The 15,330-nt window shown below is 46.7% G+C and overlaps 1 protein-coding gene across 1 annotated transcript in view; it reads left to right on the forward strand.

Annotated features, from left to right (window-relative positions):
• Positions 1–3,042: 3,042 nt before the first annotated feature.
• Positions 3,043–15,330, forward strand: part of LOC115103681 (regulating synaptic membrane exocytosis protein 1-like) — a 97,704-nt gene continuing 85,416 nt past the window's right edge. Inside the window, 1 exon segment of the mRNA XM_065006200.1 lies at positions 3,043–3,720. Coding sequence (XP_064862272.1) covers positions 3,551–3,720 — 170 coding nt within the window. The 5' untranslated portion in view covers positions 3,043–3,550.

The raw sequence follows: 15,330 nt of genomic DNA on the forward strand, positions 1-15,330 counted from the left end.
AGTCTGCTGCAGGCCTAGTGTCTCAGGTTCTGTCCACCAGTGTTACCGTTGTGGAGAGTGACCTGATCCAGTCTGCTGCAGGCCTAGTGTCTCAGGTTCTGTCCACCAGTGTTACCGTTGTGGAGAATGACCTGATCCAGTCTGCTGCAGGCCTAGTGTCTCAGGTTCTGTCCACCAGTGTTGTCATTGTGGAGAATGACCTGATCCAGTCTGCTGCAGGCCTAGTGTCTCAGGTTCTGTCCACCAGTGTTGCCATCGTGGAGAATGACCTGATCCAGTCTGCTGCAGGCCTAGTGTCTCAGGTTCTGTCCACCAGTGTTGCCATTGTGGAGAATGACCTGATCCAGTCTGCTGCAGGCCTAGTGTCTCAGGTTCTGTCCACCAGTGTTGCCATCGTGGAGAATGACCTGATCCAGTCTGCTGCAGTCCTAGTGTCTCAGGTTCTGTCCACCAGTGTTGCCATTGTGGAGAATGACCTGATCCAGTCTGCTGCAGTCCTAGTGTCTCAGGTTCTGTCCACCAGTGTTTCCATCGTGGAAAATGACCTGATCCAGTCTGCTGCAGGCCTAGTGTCTCAGGATAATGACTCCACACTGAGAGACTACAACCAACCTGAGATCCACGTGGGCGATGTCTCAACCAAGAGAAGTAGACTTACCATCACTATTTCTATGGTTTCAACCAAGAGTTGCCTTGTTGCTTTACATGAAGTTGATGCTAGTCCTACAAGCCTGGAGCAATCTGCCGAGAAAATGTCTACCTCTACTACTGATGTCAACGACATCTCAACTGCGGCTGCCAAGAAGAAGAGGTGTAGATTATTCTCATTTGTCTGGAGAGCTCTCAGGGGGAAGAACAAGAAGCCTCTAAGTACGAACTCATATACTCTTAGTCTATTTTGTACTTAATATAATAATTTATCAACTATTTTGATACTGATATCCAGTGTTAATGGCTGTCTGTGAAATAGGTTTTCTAGATTTTCTACCTTTCGTTTTTTTTTTCAGGCTAAAGTGGCTTCCAAGAAAGAGGACGAAATCACCAAGGATGTGAGCAGCCTCACCTGCCACCACAACACCACACAGGGAGATCACTGATGCAGGCACCCACAACGGTGTTCCTGTTTTTTCTTTATCACACTTCGTCTTCATCCCCAAATCCCTTTCCCCCACCCCACCCGTTTTATCTTCAGGATCACTGTCATTGAAAAGGGAAGGGAAGGGGTTTCGTAGTTCAACTACTTGTCAATAAATCACTGGTTACCTTCAAATTGAGACAACCGAGGCAAAGACGTTGTTGCTAATGAGATCAGTTATATCCACATTTTCCTGGAGAATAACAGGCATTCTCGCTCAGGGCCTCAAGATGGAGTAGTAAGCACAATTATAACGGTTCCCTTCATAATGATGCTTTTATCAGCTGTTGGATATGGGGATATTCCCATATTAGAATTTCCTGTGGGAGATTTATACTGGTGAATAAGTATGGTAATTGGACATGGATTGTCTCTGGCTACTGAAGATTTCCATCATATGATTGTAGCCTAGGTTATGATTCTGTTATGAGGTTTACAATGTAGTTGTCTCCTTAGACATGATTGACTCATGGTATTGAAATCTATTACACCACATTGATGCATCATGAAATAACCCATGTGTGTAGGAGTTTAACCACAGGCTTAATGTAGCCAAGGTGTCCATGTAATGCAAGTGTGTTTTCTGTTTGTTCTTTGTGAGCTATTGCCAGATGAATATATATAACAGATGATATGACATGGCTATAGTTTATGTTTTCCCTAATTTTTCAAACCACCACCAACAAACACCAACCCTGTTCTCAATTAAATGGACCATTCCATTCAATTTCTGAGGGCTCTTCTACAAAACAATGTTATGAGAATGAAACCTGAAACCAATAGCCATCTCCATGATTTAGGTTACAGCAAGAGGCTAAAAATATCCAGTTCAGACTGGTAGTAGTCACGACCTAAATTATGACAGAATGCTGCACCACTGATAGTTGACGTCAATACAGTACAGTCACTTCCTCGGTGACGTAATCGAACGAACTCGGTCGGTAGCATTGCCATCTGGTGGATGGACTCCGACTCGAGACCCGTAACATTACGTCATTGGAAAGGAACCGATGCCAGTGTTTGCGTCTGGATTTGAATACAAACAGATGAATAGCCGACCATTAGAACTGATACTCGACAGCAACAACTTGAGCTACAATTAATTAGGGGTTTTGCGTAGGGGTTTTGACTTCAGTTCATTGACGTTTATGTAAATTGTATGTGCATTTTATGTTTATGTGCATTTTTGTTTAATATATTTCAAAAGACAAGGGCTCGACAATGAAGTGAATGGATAGATAGTAAAAACAAACATTAGCTGATATAAAACTGTTGCAATTATGATACTTATGAGTTGTGCGTAAATGTCTCTGTCCGTGGTGCTGAAATGTTTTTCCTTTATCGTGACTGAGAAACGCATTGCAGGATGTCCATTGTACTGATCCTTTTTGATTAACAATCAAATATGTCATTCGACTATACCGATACACACTGTATGTTCATCCAGCTATATGTTATGTTGAAAATGGTTTGAAATATAGCTGGTAAGAGTGATTGTCATTTGCATCTCTGACGCAACTGTCAGGAATCAAACTGAACGTCGTTAAGTCCAGGACGTTGAACTCTCAGACAGAACCCAGTTGACCCTTTCCTGTGGATCAATATTTCACAGAAGCCTTAACGGTCAATTAATGTTGGAGCTATAACGACGGGAACACGCACTATTTTTGGTTTATATTTGCAGGCAGGTGTGCCTTTGTGTGTGTGTGTGTGTGTATGTGGTGCCAGCCAGGGTGGCGTAACTCCTGAAATAAGTGAGGTTGGAAAAAGTGTTGTTCTTGCATGAGGCGAGAGAGAGAGAGAAACCCATTCTCAAATTCGTAAAAGCGCGTGCACAACCATAAGGAAGGAAGATGCGAGCTCTAGGGGGCTGCATTCCCATTGACTGTTTCATCTCCCTGTCAGTGGCAGCAACATTAGCAGTGCCGAGGCGGTGGCAGAACTGAGAGAGAGAGAGCGAGGGGGAGAGAGAGAGAGGAAGGCAACACACAGACTCCGCCTAACTTTACCACGGTCCAACATCACCGAGCCCGTGTCCGGTGGCGCGAGGGCATCACAGCTCAAAGCCAATCCATCCAGAGGGTCCCTCGGCTTGCTTGTCTCTTGGCGTGGAGATGGGCTTCCCGTAAAACCGGCGGTGGTGGAGGGGAGAGGCGGGCCGGCGGGGGTGGGGGGAAGAAGCGAGAGACTAGAGAGTGAGGAGGTGGAGAAAAAAAGCCGAGGAGGACGAGAAACAAAAGCACAACCGTGGGTGCCTGCAACAACCATGAGCAGCGGCGGATTGCCCTATTCACCAGAGCTGCTGCTCTACCCGTGGACTATGTCGTGAGGTGTGGCTCGCAACGCTAAGCAGCAGGGATTCAGTCAGTCGAAACGACAGTAGCAAGCCAAGGAGGGGTGCTGCTGGTGGAAAAGATGTCGTCCGCCTCCGTGGGGCCCCAGGGCGGCCCTCGCCCACCCACTGCGCCGCCGACCGTCCCCGAACTGCCGGACCTCAGCCATCTCACCGAGGAGGAGAGGAAGATAATCATGGCCGTGATGGATCGGCAGAAGGAGGAAGAGGAGAAAGAGGAAGCCGTGTTAAAGTAAGGGCTACATTTCCTTTCCCTGAACGGTGGTCGGTGGAACCCCGAACGCAACACCCCCATTCACGAGCGAGGTGTCTGTGTCCAGAAGGCAGACGCACGAGCGGCCATCCGCCAACAATTAGTCCCAGTATGTTACCAATACGCCTGTCGTTTACCATTGTGGTCACATTTCACACCAGTTCAACCACCACAACTCCTTACATCCCCTATTGTTCCCTAATACTGGGCTGTAATTTCCGTATAGCCTACAGATGTTATAGCCCACGCTAACGGTGTTCCCTAATACTGGGCTGTAATTTCCGTATAGCCTACATATGTTATAGCCCACGCTAACGGTGTTCCCTAATACTGGGCTGTAATTTCCGTATAGCCTACATATGTTATAGCCCACGCTAACGGTGTTCCCTAATACTGGGCTGTAATTTCCGTATAGCCTACAGATGTTATAGCCCACGCTAACGGTGTTCCCTAATACTGGGCTGTAATTTCCGTATAGCCTACAGATGTTATAGCCCACGCTAACGGTGTTCCCTAATACTGGGCTGTAATTTCCGTATAGCCTACAGATGTTATAGCCCACGCTAACTGTGTTCCCTAATACTGGGCTGTAATTTCCGTATAGCCTACAGATGTTATAGCCCACGCTAACGGTGTTCCCTAATACTGGGCTGTAATTTCCGTATAGCCTACAGATGTTATAGCCCACGCTAACGATGTTCCCTTGCTTGCCACTGTATGAATAATTCACACCAGGTTGGATATTGGGGTTCGTTTTGGGATTCGACTATTCATGAGGGGGGGGGGGTCACAGTTTTATAGGCCTGTCAATGCTTTAGCTTTTCTCAAATCCATTGTAGGCTATGCGCTCTTCTCCAAAGCCCCCATAAGGAACGTCAGGTGTAGACTATATAATTGAAATTGTGGACATAGCCTACGAGGTGAATAGCTAATCAAGGTATGCTCTCCGTGACAGACGATGGTGATGGAGGTAGTCATTGATAAGGACGGGGAAATCGGGTCAAACGAGATACAGGTGTAGCCTCGCGCGGGTGACCGAGGAGGGGAGACGGGGTGTACCAGTGGGGGAGCACTGGATGAATCATACCACAGGACTGCGTGCCCCCCTCCCTCCCTGAATCTTTCCTTATCTTCCTCCTCTCCCAAAGTATTTTTTTGTTTTGTTGCTTTGACACGGCCACGTATACAACCTTACCGAAGCAGCTTGGTGGCTGGCAAGGCTTGGGAGCTGTCCTTAACAAAACGTCAACGCTATGCCAGATATCGAACTGTTGCTGTTTATGGCACCTGTTGCTGTTTATGATACCGTTGTTGCCCAACAAGACGATGGTGACATTAAAACTCCAATGATGCTTCATTGCGAGCCTGGCACAAATCATTCGTATTTTATGCCCGACAATCGTGTTACACCGGTGTGGTGCCATTTTCCCCTACCCTCGGCGATGAGAGAGTGGGTGTGGTTGCACTGGTTGGAAATCTCACCATGTGATGTAAGGCCGGGCATTCGAGCTAAGCAGGATAGGGGGAATTGAAGCTCGACCAGTTATAGCCAATATCTGGATTTAAAACGCCGTCGCTTAAATCATTTTGCATAAGACCATCTCAACGAGATCGTGCGGTAATAGGGAACATCCATAGTGCACTACCTGACTCATGCTGTGTTACAAACATTCACTTTGCTCATCCTCACCGAAGGCTCAATCAAGTCGAATTTCCAACAGCAATACACTATGTAAGATATCTAGGCTATTCAAAGTGCTTTACGACATCCTTGTTTGCTGCAATTACATTGCACTGTTTCATTTCCTGGTTGAAGTCTGGGGGAGCCAGGGCTGGAGCTATCTCGTGCCTCGGGAGAGGAAGTGATGTATTTAATGTTCCATGAGGCTTGAGCCCTCCACAGCTTCTGTAAATAATGCCCTCATCATTTAGCCAATCATTTATATGATGATCCATGCACACCCTAAGGTCATGGCCAGTTGCTGGGCTGTTGCTGTGGCTCTGTGCGCACAGTTGCACACTATAATATAACCTTTGATTATGAGAAGCTGTCATGTGTTGGCGGCTCTCAAGTTAAGGCCTGTATGTAGTGGTTCAGTACTTCCAAGAGAAATGGTATAGAAATCATAATAGCCTTGTGTCCGGAATGTTTATGGCATGTGGGAGAATAGGGAATAGAGAGAGAGTGGGTGTGTGTGTGTGTGTGACAGAGAGAGAGAGAGAAAGACTGGGGCTGTTTGTGAACTTTCCATGGATTCAGCAGGCATTCCCATTCTTCCTGTGCATCAGGGGCGCACATTTTAATTATATATATTTTTTTATCCAGTCGGATAAACACTCAAAACAGCCTACCAGACTGCTCAGAGGTGTCCACATGGTCCTGAAGTACACCCTGTTTTGCATCACATTCCATTGATACAACTTTCAGAATGTGGGGGGAGGGACATGTCCCCGTCCTCAGTGAAAGTTGCAACGTTGATACAACCAGTGTGTGCCCAGTGGGTTGTTGCACATCATTGCTAAACTCATGTATTTCCATTGAGCATTTAACGTCTAATACAGTCTAGTAGTATGGCATTGTGATCAGGGTCTTTTGAATAGACAGGGCAAGCATTAGGCCTATGGTCGCACGTTCTTGGCATGCGGCCATCCAACAAATGACTTTCCCCATTCACTTCAGCTCAGTGAACGTTTCCGATGAACAATGAACAATGTAGCACATGATTATTACACGTGCAATAGATGATATCAAGCTAGTCTGTCGTGACAATGATATAACATGGCCACACAGGCCCTCCTGACTGTTCTGGGTGGTATTCATTAGACACCAAGCGGAAGAAAACAGACTCAAACGGGGAGGGATTACCTGATCTTGCCCAATAAGAAATTATCATTTTTGTTTCCCGTTGCAAAACGTTTTGATACGGTGGGCACTAATGAATATGACCCAGGTGTTCTTATGGTACCTGGGAGCTAAGCAGCTGGTGATAAACTGATAGGTTCCTGTATCTCACCACCTCCGTCATGGGAGAGGCCAGTGTGTCCAGGTCTGTTGCCCAGCCCAGAGGCCTCATCCTGGACTAATGATAACCCCTTAGGTCAGCCTGTGGGAACAGAGCACCTGGAGCTTCTGCTCTTAATACTGGTGCTAATGCATCTGTACCGTGGGTGACTCATCTCTGTAGGTGTTGTTGCAGCAGATGCAGCAGGTGAAGAAAGATGACGTGGTCTATAGACTTTCTCTATCCTGTCCTCTGTAAAAGATTTCAAAGAAGGTGTGAAATGAGCAACTTCACACCATGTTGACGTGCAAGACCATTACTGTCCTCTGAATCAGGGTGTTGCACACGTGGCTTAAGAGAGATGGTATTACTGGACACTATAGACATGGTTGAGAGTGTAGTAGGAGTGTAGTAGGAGTGTAGTAAGAGTGTAGTAGGAGTGTAGTAGGAGTGTAGTAGGAGTGCTGAGCACCATTCTAACACGCTAATAAGCAGGACTGAACTGAACACTGAACTGGCTCAAAGAATTTACAGCATTTAGCAGATAGCTACCGCCCCAATGTGGTGAAACAACACCCGCTAACTAAACAGGAAATCGCCTCCTTAGAGCATTTGTGGTTACCATATAGTAAATATAGAAACCCCTTTCAAATATTGATGAGCTAACAGAGGTTGTAGAGTTTCTTAGAGGGGTGCATGAAGCAGAGGGAGAGAGATGGAGAGAGAGAGGAAGAGCCCTCATCATCAAAGATGGCGGAAGAGAGGAAGCCTAGAGTATAGTGGATGGAAGGATTTGGAGGGTTTAGGATTAGAGGGATACCTAGGAGAGCGCGAGTGTACACACACACACACACAGTGCCAATCTCTGCTTCACAGGGCTCCAGAGGGCCCCCAGAGCACAGAGTGCATCAGAAGGCCATGCAGGCACCACATCACCAGCCAACCATGGGTCACTGTTAGATAGGTATACAAGGGCAAGACGTGTAGCTGAAGTTAGTATGGAGGTTGTAGGGAGGAGATGGGAATGGAGGTCTGGAAGATCCAGTTATTTCCCCCTCTATGTTGAGGCTACTATGACGTAAAGGCTGTTGTGTAGGAGACAGTCACTTGCAAATACACATGAATACACATTCACATATATGTACAAGTCTCTCAAACATGCACATGCTCTGTGTACACCGTCCCAACCACCTAACACACAAGCCCACTATGTGTGTATCCACAGCTGTGTCAGCTGCAGAGCTGGGAGGGCTGTGATGTGATTATTGATTGACAGACAGGGTCGGTGGTTGATGTTGACGTGGAGCGGGTGTCAGACCTGGTGGTGCTACACCGGGGGCCGCTGGGGGTTAGCTATGTACTCCCTGGGAATATTTTGGCTTTTGTCAGCTTCTGACTGGCATACACCGACAGACACCGACACACACACACACACACACACACACCGACACACCGACACACCCACACACACACACACACACACACACAGCTAGTGCTTCTATGGAACTGAGACACCTGGTTGTTCTAGACTGCGTACTCAGCTACTATACTAACATACACGCTGTGACATGTCCTGTGACCAGTCCCTGATGTAATGATATCAAATGCTTACATTCATCTCTGCATTTTATTATGAGTAGTAATGCTTATGATTTGTTATCGAGATACTGTATGTCCTGTAACCCCCCTATGGTAATGACCTGGGCTCTGAGTTCCCTCGTCAAGTCATGCAGTTGTAACTATTTGTCCATGTGTGGGATCAGCACCAGCTGAAAGAGTTGCCATGCCAACTCCCATTCCCTTCTGCCTTCTCATCTCCCCCTCTTTCTCTCCGTCCGACCTCACTTTCCCTTCTGCCTTCTCATCTCCCCCTCTTTCTCTCCGTCCCACCTCACTTTCCCTTCTGCCTTCTCATCTCCCCCTCTTTCTCTCCGTCCCACCTCACTTTCCCTTCTGCCTTCTCATCTCCCCCTCTTTCTCTCCGTCCGACCTCACTTTCCCCGCTGCTGTGTCTCAGTGTCCCTGGCTGGTTACTCCTGCCACCTTCTACCCCCAAAATATCCCCTTTTCACCCACCTCCCTCCTATCCCTCCTCCCCTCTTCCTATCCTCCTGCTGTGTCTCAGTGTCCCTGGCTGGTTACTCCTACCACCTTCTACCCCCAAAATAACCCCTTTTCACCCACCTCCCTCCTATCCCTCCTCCCCCTCTTCCTATCCTCCTGCTGTGTCTCAGTGTCCCTGGCTGGTTACTCCTGCTACCTTCTACCCCCAAAATAACCCCTTTCACCCACCTCCCTCCTATCCTCCTCCCCCCTCTTCCCATCCTGCTGCTGTGTCTCAGTGTCCCTGGCTGGTTACTCCTGCCACCTTCTACCCCCAAAAGAACCCCTTTTCACCCACCTCCTTCCTATCCCTCCTCCCCTCTTCCCATCCCCCTGCTGTGTCTCAGTGTCCCTGGCTGGTTACTCCTGCCACCTTCTACCCCCAAAAGAACCCCTTTTCACCCACCTCCCTCCTATCCCTCCTCCCCCTCTTCCCATCCTCCTGCTGTGTCTCAGTGTCCCTGGCTGGTTACTCCTGCCACCTTCTACCCCCAAAATAACCCCTTTTCACCCACCTCCCTCCTATCCCTCCTCCCCTCTTCCCATCCTCCTGCTGTGTCTCAGTGTCCCTGGCTGGTTACTCCTGCCACCTTCTACCCCCAAAATAACCCCTTTTCACCCACCTTCCTCCTATTCCTCCTCCTCTTCCCATCCTCCTGCTGTGTCTCAGTGTCCCCAGGTTTCTGGCTGGTTACTCTCCTCTTCCCAGCAATTAGCGTTATTCTGCCATGGTGCTTCCTCTGCAGGCCGGAGGGAGGTAACTGACCATAGCCACACACACACACACACACACACACACACACACACACACACACACACACACACACACACACACACACACACACACACACACACACACACACACACACACACACACACACACACACACACACACACACACACACACACACACACAGAGAGAGGGGGGAGGAGAGGGGAAAGAGAGAGAGAGAAGGAAGGAATGAATGAATGGGGGAGAGAGAGCGGGAGGGGAGGAGAGGGGAAAGAGAGAGAGAAAGAGAGGGAATGAATGGGGCAGAGAGCGCGGGAGGGGAGGGGAAAGAGATAGCGGAAATGGAGAGAATGAGCGTGGAGATTCCTCTGTGTGGTTTAATTCTCACGACTGGAGGGAATGGTGAGGAGGGAGGATGTGTCCTTGGTGATGAACTCTGAACTCTTCCTGTCTTATGTAGGTCTCCTGTTTCTGCCTTTAACATTTCTTCTGGCACAAGAACTGTGAGTTATAGCGACAGTATCCTATTTAATATTATTTTATGTTGTTGGCACCTGTGACAGCTGGTTGGTGAATTGGGGATTTTTCCATTAAACATGGGGTCACACATTAATTGGGTAGAACAACTGCCTTACCTCTTCAGGGATACATTTCCAGGAAGGCATGTGAAGCCAGGTTCTAAACACTTATATGGTCAGACACTTCACACCGTCACAACACGTCCCCAAATCGTTCCCATGAGGGAAAATAAATACCCTCTGTCTCTAGACATGAAAGTATTCCCTCTCTTCTGATATCTCACAGTTCAAATGAACACAAACTGCTATTTTTTCTTAATCCGAGAGCTGAAGGTTTCAAGGTTTCCGGGAGAAAAATGTTAATGTTGAATTATGGAACAGCTCTGGAAATAGCTCACACTTGGAAGCGGCCTCCTGAAATATTTAAATATACAGTTTGCTTGCTCTGGCTATGCTGTTGATGTCCCACATCTTTAACCTGTTTCAGTTTCCCCTCCGTTGTTGAATTTCTCCTAATTAGAAGTGTATATTTATTGGGCATGGCTTTGTTTATGTCTCTGTGTGTGTGTGTGTGTGTGTGTGTGTGTGTGTGTGTGTGTGTGTGTGTGTGTGTGTGTGTGTGTGTGTGTGTGTGTGTGTGTGTGTGTACTTGCATGCGTCAGTCAGTGGTTGTGTGTGTGTGTGTGTGTGTATGTGTGTGTGTGTGTAACTTGTCAATGCCTTAACGCTTATTATGAGAAGATCAAAACTACCTTGATGTGGTGTTCTGTCTACCTGATGCATTTCTGAGCTGTTTGAAAAGAGCCCCAGTCGTCTTCATAGAAACTTCCATTCTTGAAGACTAGGGCCCTGTTCAAATAGTCAGCAACTTTTATTATACACCAGCATCTGGTTTGCAGCAAAAAACGGTGCTTCTACCTACACACACACACACACACACACACACACACACACACACACACACACACACACACACACACACACACACACACACACACACACACACACACACACACACACACACACACACACACACACTATGGTTGTTGTGTCTGTATTTAGTGGATGTTGGCTCTCACACAATCTTTTATTTTAATTAGAATAACTCAGAGGCACTTGGGTGTAACTGAAACACCTGGAGGAACGATCATGTGTGGAAGGAGAACAGTATATGTGTGTGTGTGTGAGTGAGAGAGAGAGTTGTGTATGTGAGTTGTGTCAATGTGTGTGTGTGTGTGTGTTTGTTGTGTGTGTGTGTGTGTGTGTGTGTGTGTGTGTGTGTGTGTGTGTGTGTGTGTGTGCACGGCTGTCTTCTCAGTGGGGTGTAATTTCTCTATGCGGCAAGCAGCTCAGGTGGAACTCAGCTGCATGTCAAGGAATAGCTGCCCATTCTGTTCATTTTGTCTTGCAACATTTTGTTTCCACAGCAAGTTTGGTGGAGCAATTTTGGCACTGTCAGGGTCATAATCACTGTGGTGTGTGTGTGTGTGTATCAGGATCATAGTATTTATTTGTGTACTCTGTGTACATTATTAGGGTCATTAGTAGTTCAGTGTGTGTGCCCTCTATCTCTGGTGGGAAAAGGCCTCCTGCCTTTGTCTGTGTGGTAACACCTGGGCTCCACACCTGGGCATCCTGGTTAATCATTTTCTGTTCCTCGTACTCAGCTCCTCCTGATATTTGGATAGAGTATATATGTGCTGTTGAGATACAATGTATTAGGTACACCTGTCTAGGACCTCTCCATTTGTCTCCAGAACTGCCTGAATTCTCCGGGGCATGGAAATGTTGCTCAATTGGTATCAAGGGACCTAACGCGTGCCAGGGAAACATTCCCCACACCATTACACCAACGGTCTGTACCGTTGACACCAGGTAGGATGGGGCCATGGACTCATGCTACTTACGGCAAATCCTGACTCTGCCATCAGCATTACACAAGAGAAACCGGGATTTGTTGTACCAGACAATGTTTTTCCACTCCTCAATAGTCAAGTGTTGGAGATAGCGTGTCAGCTGGAGCTGCTTCTTCTTCTTGCCTCTCGTGTCAAAGGTTGCATGTTCGAATCCAGCACTAGAAAATTGTCCCCAACCTTTACCTTAACCATTCCGAGTTAATGCCTAACCTTAAGATTTCTAAGGTTATGCCTAAATTTAACCCTAGCCTTAAAAATGAAAGGGGAACGTCACCCTGGGGGAATCTAGGCTTGTTTTCATCATGTCTGAGGCATTTCTAGGTCAGTGTGATGTGTTTCACATATAATTGCCCAGGAGGAAGGCAGGTCAGGGCTTCGTGCGCTGAATGATACACCCTATGACGGCTTCAAGTGTGTTGATGATGGGGCGTGAGATCTAAAAAGTAATGTAGTCCCGCTTTGTGGCATTTCGCAAAGGCTCTATGTTATACTGATCGCACTATACGTTTCTGTAGGTGTAGATATTGTTGTCCTTGTTCGAAATAGCCATTGGACATCTTTCAGCGATGTTCCTGATGGCGTATTCATTACTAAATATACAAGCAGACAACAACATTTCAGTCTCTGAAAAACGACAACTTGTGTTGGGCGGTACTTCATGCTCTGGCCCCAATCCTCCACAAAGGATTTTTGAAAAGGACGCGGACACTACTGTAACAACAATCCTTTGGGCAAAACTGATTCAAGTGATTCCTCTCATCAACAGGAATTCGACGATGGCGCATCTGTTAGCTTCATGGTGACATTCAACCATACATTCAACTAGAATATAGCAAAGAGGATTCAAAACAAAGAGTTGCATTTAGCTAACATTAGAAGCTTAGCTCCCATGTGGCACAGCGGTCTAAGGCACTGCATCTCAGTGCGAGAGGTGTCACTACACACCCTGGTTCGATTCCAGGCTGTATCATAACCGGCTGTGATTGGGAGTCCCATAGGGCGGCGCACAATTGGCCCAGCGTCGTCCGGTTTAGGTTTTGGCCGGGGTAGGCCGTCATTATAAATAAGAATCAATCACACAAATAGTCAACCTCACAAATAGTCTTGACACCAGATAGGATTCCAAACAGATGTAAATAACAATTATTGCATATCCAGCAAGCTAGCTGGCTACGTTTACTAGCCGTCAGTGAGGAGAAACAATAATACAAAAATGTACTGTTGTAAATCTCTAAAACTGAAGGTTTTACCATAAAAATATTTGTCTAAGCTTCCTCGATAGACATGGCTGAAGGTATATACTGTCTGCCTATCAAGGCTCATTTGTACGGTCTGGTCACTGTGAAAGGTTTGAGTGTTATGCCATATTTCTTTCTATTAGGCTAGATATTGTTGTAAATGTAATCTCTGTGCCTGTGCATTAGTTTGCATGTTCAACTAGCCTACCCTAATGGTGATGTTATGCTGGCATGGTTGTTCAAACTGTACAATGGAGTATAGTTTGAGGTAGTTTTTTTGTCTTATAGACAATATCGTGTGGTGCCTGGGCTTCTTCCTGTACAATGGAGTATAATTTGAGGTCGTTTTTTTTGTCTTACAGACAATATCGTGTGGTGCCTGGGCTTCTTCCTGTTGTGAATTCTAGATACAGAAACATAATTCCTTTGCCTGCATGTTTCAATGTAGCAGATCTGTATCCCGTGTACTGTATCCCTCTTGAGGGATTAGACATTATGCTGGATTTCAAGCAGATCACTCATGAGGAGCTGAATGGCAGTTTGATCATGACAACACTCCTCACACGGCTTTACAAGTATTCCCAGAACTTACTTTATGTTTCTTTGGAATGGCAATCCCAGTGGGTGCTCTGGTCAGAGGGTGCACCGGGGAACAATGGGTTAACTGCCTTGTTCAGGGGCAGAACGGCATATTTTTCTTACCTTGTCAGCTCAGGAATTCAATCCAGCAACCTTTCGGTTACCGGCCCAACGCTCGAACCACTAGGCTACCTGGCGCCCATAACTACCAGGACCAGTGCACACACCACTTACAGCATGAAACTACCCATTACCACCAGCACCAGCACACACACCGTTCACAGCATGAAGCCAAACCACAAAACGTAAATAAATAATAACAATAATCCCATCTTCACCCCTGATTGGAGGACCTCAAACATTTACCCTGTACATTTCTGTATATACTTACTTCAACACCTATCAATTCCACCCTTCAGACAGACACAGATCAACCCCAATAAATCACAGATCGTTCCCAATAAATCATCATTCGACCATTTCCTCTCGCAATTCTCCCATGGTGACTCACTAGGGACATATAACATTCTTGTTGAATACCCAGTTCTCTTGAGTTAGCATTAAATAGTGTACACTCCCCTGTATTTTTGAATTGGACAAATAAACAAATATTCTTTGGATATCTGAATGTCTTCTGTGAATCCATAAGGGCAGATAATTTTCAAAGATTGATAGAAAAACCCATATTTATTCAATGGTGGTTCTACATCAGGGCTCTCCTAACCTGTTCCTGGTGAGACACTGTCCTGTAGGTTTTCACTCCAACTCTAATCTAGCACACCTGATTCTAATAATTAGCTGGTTGATGAACCAAACCAGGTTCGCTACAACTGGGGTGGGAGCGTAAAACCTAGAGGAGGATAGATCTCCAGGAACAGGGTTGGCGTTAAAACCTACAGGAGGGTAGATTTCCAGGAACAGGGTTGGCGTTAAAACCTACAGGAGGGTAGATCTCCAGGAACAGGTTTGGAGTTAAAACCTACAGGAGGGTAGATCGCCAGGAACAGGGTTGGCGTTAAGACCTAGAGGAGGATAGATCTCCAGGAACAGGGTTGGCGTTAAAACCTACAGGAGGGTAGATCTCCAGGAACAGGGTTGGCGTTAAAACCTACAGGAGGATAGATCTCCAGGAACAGGGTTGGCGACCCCTGTTCTACATGGTCTTATGCTTTGCCACACTGGCTGTGTTTACACAGGCAGCCCAATTCAGACCTTATTTCCACTCATTGGCTTCGGTACACTGGCAATTGTGTTCAGCATTGGGAGCTGGGGAAGCTGAGACTTTGTGTTTATGTATGGTGACGGGCCTGTTCTGTCTATGGTGAATGGCCAGCTGGATTAGACTTAGGGCCTTTAGGGCCTCTTAACCACTAACTGTTTGGTCCTCTTGCAGAAGATTTGCTGGTACTGCATTTTATACTCTTTGTGGATGGAACGTAGGGCAACACGCCTTTGTTGGTAAAGGTATCAACCGAATGGGACCGGCTGGGGTCGTGTTTA

Source organism: Oncorhynchus nerka, linkage group LG21 (genome assembly GCF_034236695.1).
Source record: "Oncorhynchus nerka isolate Pitt River linkage group LG21, Oner_Uvic_2.0, whole genome shotgun sequence".
In the NCBI taxonomy this organism is placed as follows: Eukaryota; Metazoa; Chordata; class Actinopteri; order Salmoniformes; family Salmonidae; genus Oncorhynchus; species Oncorhynchus nerka.